This window comes from Corylus avellana, chromosome 3 (assembly GCF_965113065.1).
Source record: "Corylus avellana chromosome 3, dhCorAvel1.hap1.2, whole genome shotgun sequence".
Taxonomy (NCBI): Eukaryota; Viridiplantae; Streptophyta; class Magnoliopsida; order Fagales; family Betulaceae; genus Corylus; species Corylus avellana.
The window spans coordinates 36,346,989-36,349,480 of NC_142492.1; the positions used below are offsets into that span (position 1 = coordinate 36,346,989).

General features: G+C 36.8%; 1 protein-coding gene across 1 annotated transcript; it reads right to left on the reverse strand.

The window, feature by feature from the left end:
* Positions 1-324: 324 nt before the first annotated feature.
* Positions 325-887, reverse strand: LOC132173451 (uncharacterized). Its single transcript, XM_059584954.2, has one exon. It carries the CDS (start codon positions 850-852, stop codon positions 325-327), a length of 528 nt encoding a protein of 175 aa, XP_059440937.2. The 5' UTR covers positions 853-887.
* Between the last annotated feature and the right edge of the window lie 1,605 nt (positions 888-2,492).

The window sequence follows — 2,492 nt, forward strand, 5'->3', positions numbered from 1 at the left end:
CGCTGCCATTTTGGATGCGGAATTGAATGAAAATTGATAACGAAATTTTTTTTTAACAAGTTTAGTGAACCAATATTATTTGCCAATCCCACATATATAAATTCTGTGATTTTTGTTTTTTGTTTTGCTTGTATGATCAAAAAAGTGGTATTAGGATATATACTACAATTTTTATTCCTAATTTATTTACAAAAGATGTAGCTTATTATGAATTTAACTAGTTATTAGGGCAAGCATGACGAAAAAGAAAAGAAAAAAAGAAGGAAAAAAGCATTGTTGATCATCAATAGAGAATTTGATTACAGACTATATATATATATAAGGCTAAAATTGATTCATCTTAAGCATTCGCGAAGGAGATAGCAGCCTATATGCACCATACGCCTTGCTACCGCTAGAAATGGAACGCCGAACAGGGCTACAAGCAGCAAAGTTGCAGCCAGCAGGGCTAATCCGGTCATCGCAGCAGTCCATCTCCGCCAACAATTTACAGAATAAATGAACTTCACAGGGAAGCAAAATAGGGCCTTGACAGTTATACCCATATTCCAATTCCGCGTCCTCTAGCAGCATCTTGAACAACGGATGGTTCGCAAGCTCCGTCTTCACCACGAACCGCTGCTTCTCGGGTCCCACGTACACCGTGAAGCACCCTTCCGGAGCCACTAATTTGCTCTTGCGTTTTTGCCGCCCCTCCTCCTCGCCGGTGCCTGTGCCGTTCCATGATTTGCTCTTTGTCATGAACGAGCTACTCTTGCTGCGGCCACCTCCACCTCCACCTCCAAGTGATCGGCAGCGGTCCCATGTCTTCACTATCAGGTTTTTCTTCCACTTCTCCTTCACGATATCCATTAACACAACTAGCAAGAATAATTAAGCTGGTTTTGTGTGAGGAATACGTACAAAAATACATAGTTCCATTAACACAAGTGTAGCTAGCCTAGCTTGATCAAGAAGGTGTAATATATGATGAAAGAGAGAGAGACAGAGAGAGACAGAGAGTTTTGTCCGTAGCAAGCTAGATATTAATATATGTGTGTAAAGGTAAAGTGAGGAAAGCGATGCAGAAGAGAACGACACGGGGTGCACCTCATATGGGAGAAGCGTTTGTAACTGGGCAATCTCGGATTAGGAGAGGCAGGCACTGCCGTGTATATATATATATATACCAATAATAATATATATCTCATTTTGTCAACGCACTATCGCTGTTAGATTTTGAATTATTAGTTGCCCGGAGAAGATCGAGGGCCACTTCTTTAAATATTTGTGTCTTCAACGCCTTCATAGTGGACAAAAATATAATTATATATATTTTTTTAAGAAACAGTTATTACCACATGTACGTGTACATCCGATATATATGACATGGCCGTATGAATTATACATATACATATGTAAAAGACAGCATGGCGAACATAACTTGATGAGTTCATTTGGAGGCAACAAAAGTATGAAAACTTCAAATTGGATAAGACAATCTCTAGACAAGTTGGCGGACAAGGATTTCTTCTCTATATATTCACACGAATACGCAAAGTCTCTAAAGTTGATATATCTAATAGTTTATATATTTTTTCAAAAAAATAAAAAAATAAAATCATGACATATAGATATACGGTTAGACAAACTAACTTTAAATTTTGACCGTAAAATAAATACTAAAGCATATATATATATATATATATATGTAGAGAATCTTTGTCCCTCTCATATACAGGAGGGGCAGGACAATTATGATCCAAATAAGTCTCTAGTGCTATTAGCATCGAGACCACCTTGCAAGTGGGAGTAGTGTACACATCGTCTTCTTTTTTTTCTTTTTCTTTTTAATTTCTCTTCTATTAATTTCCCACTTTTAATTCTTCTGGTTCAAGCTTCTTTTAACTAACTACAATATCCCAAACTCCAAAGAGCGCACCCCCGAAGAAATTAATAATGGAAGACCGAAATGGTCCACCACGTACAAGAGGCAGCTAATATTGAGGAAGACATTCCATGCATCTGGCGGGGCCCTTTAAACTCTTTGATTTATGTTATCTTAAAGTTAAATCGTATGTTGCATAAAAGGCAGACATCTGTTGTTGTTTTCAACATCTCGGTGCCATTAGCCATTACCATTAGAAGGTTTTTCTTTTTCTTTTTTGTTTTTGTTTTTTTGCTACCTAGATGAGCTGTCTGATAGGTCACACGTGTGGCTTCCATATATATATATATATATGGTTTTTGTTTTTTCCTTTGGAATTGAATTCTTTGGGGACAGTATCCCTTTCCTTTCAACTTTCGAAGGAGGACCCACTTTTTTCAATCTTGGAGGAATTTCACCTTGAACTTCTCTTAAAAAGCGATTTTTTCCTCGTCTTTGTTCCTTTTTATACTACGAAATCTAGTGCTTAATTTATTCTGATTGCCAAAAAAAAGGTAAACAATAGAAAAGAACAAAATCTAGTGATTTATGTGTTACGGCACTAAATTTCTTCAAATTCAATTTT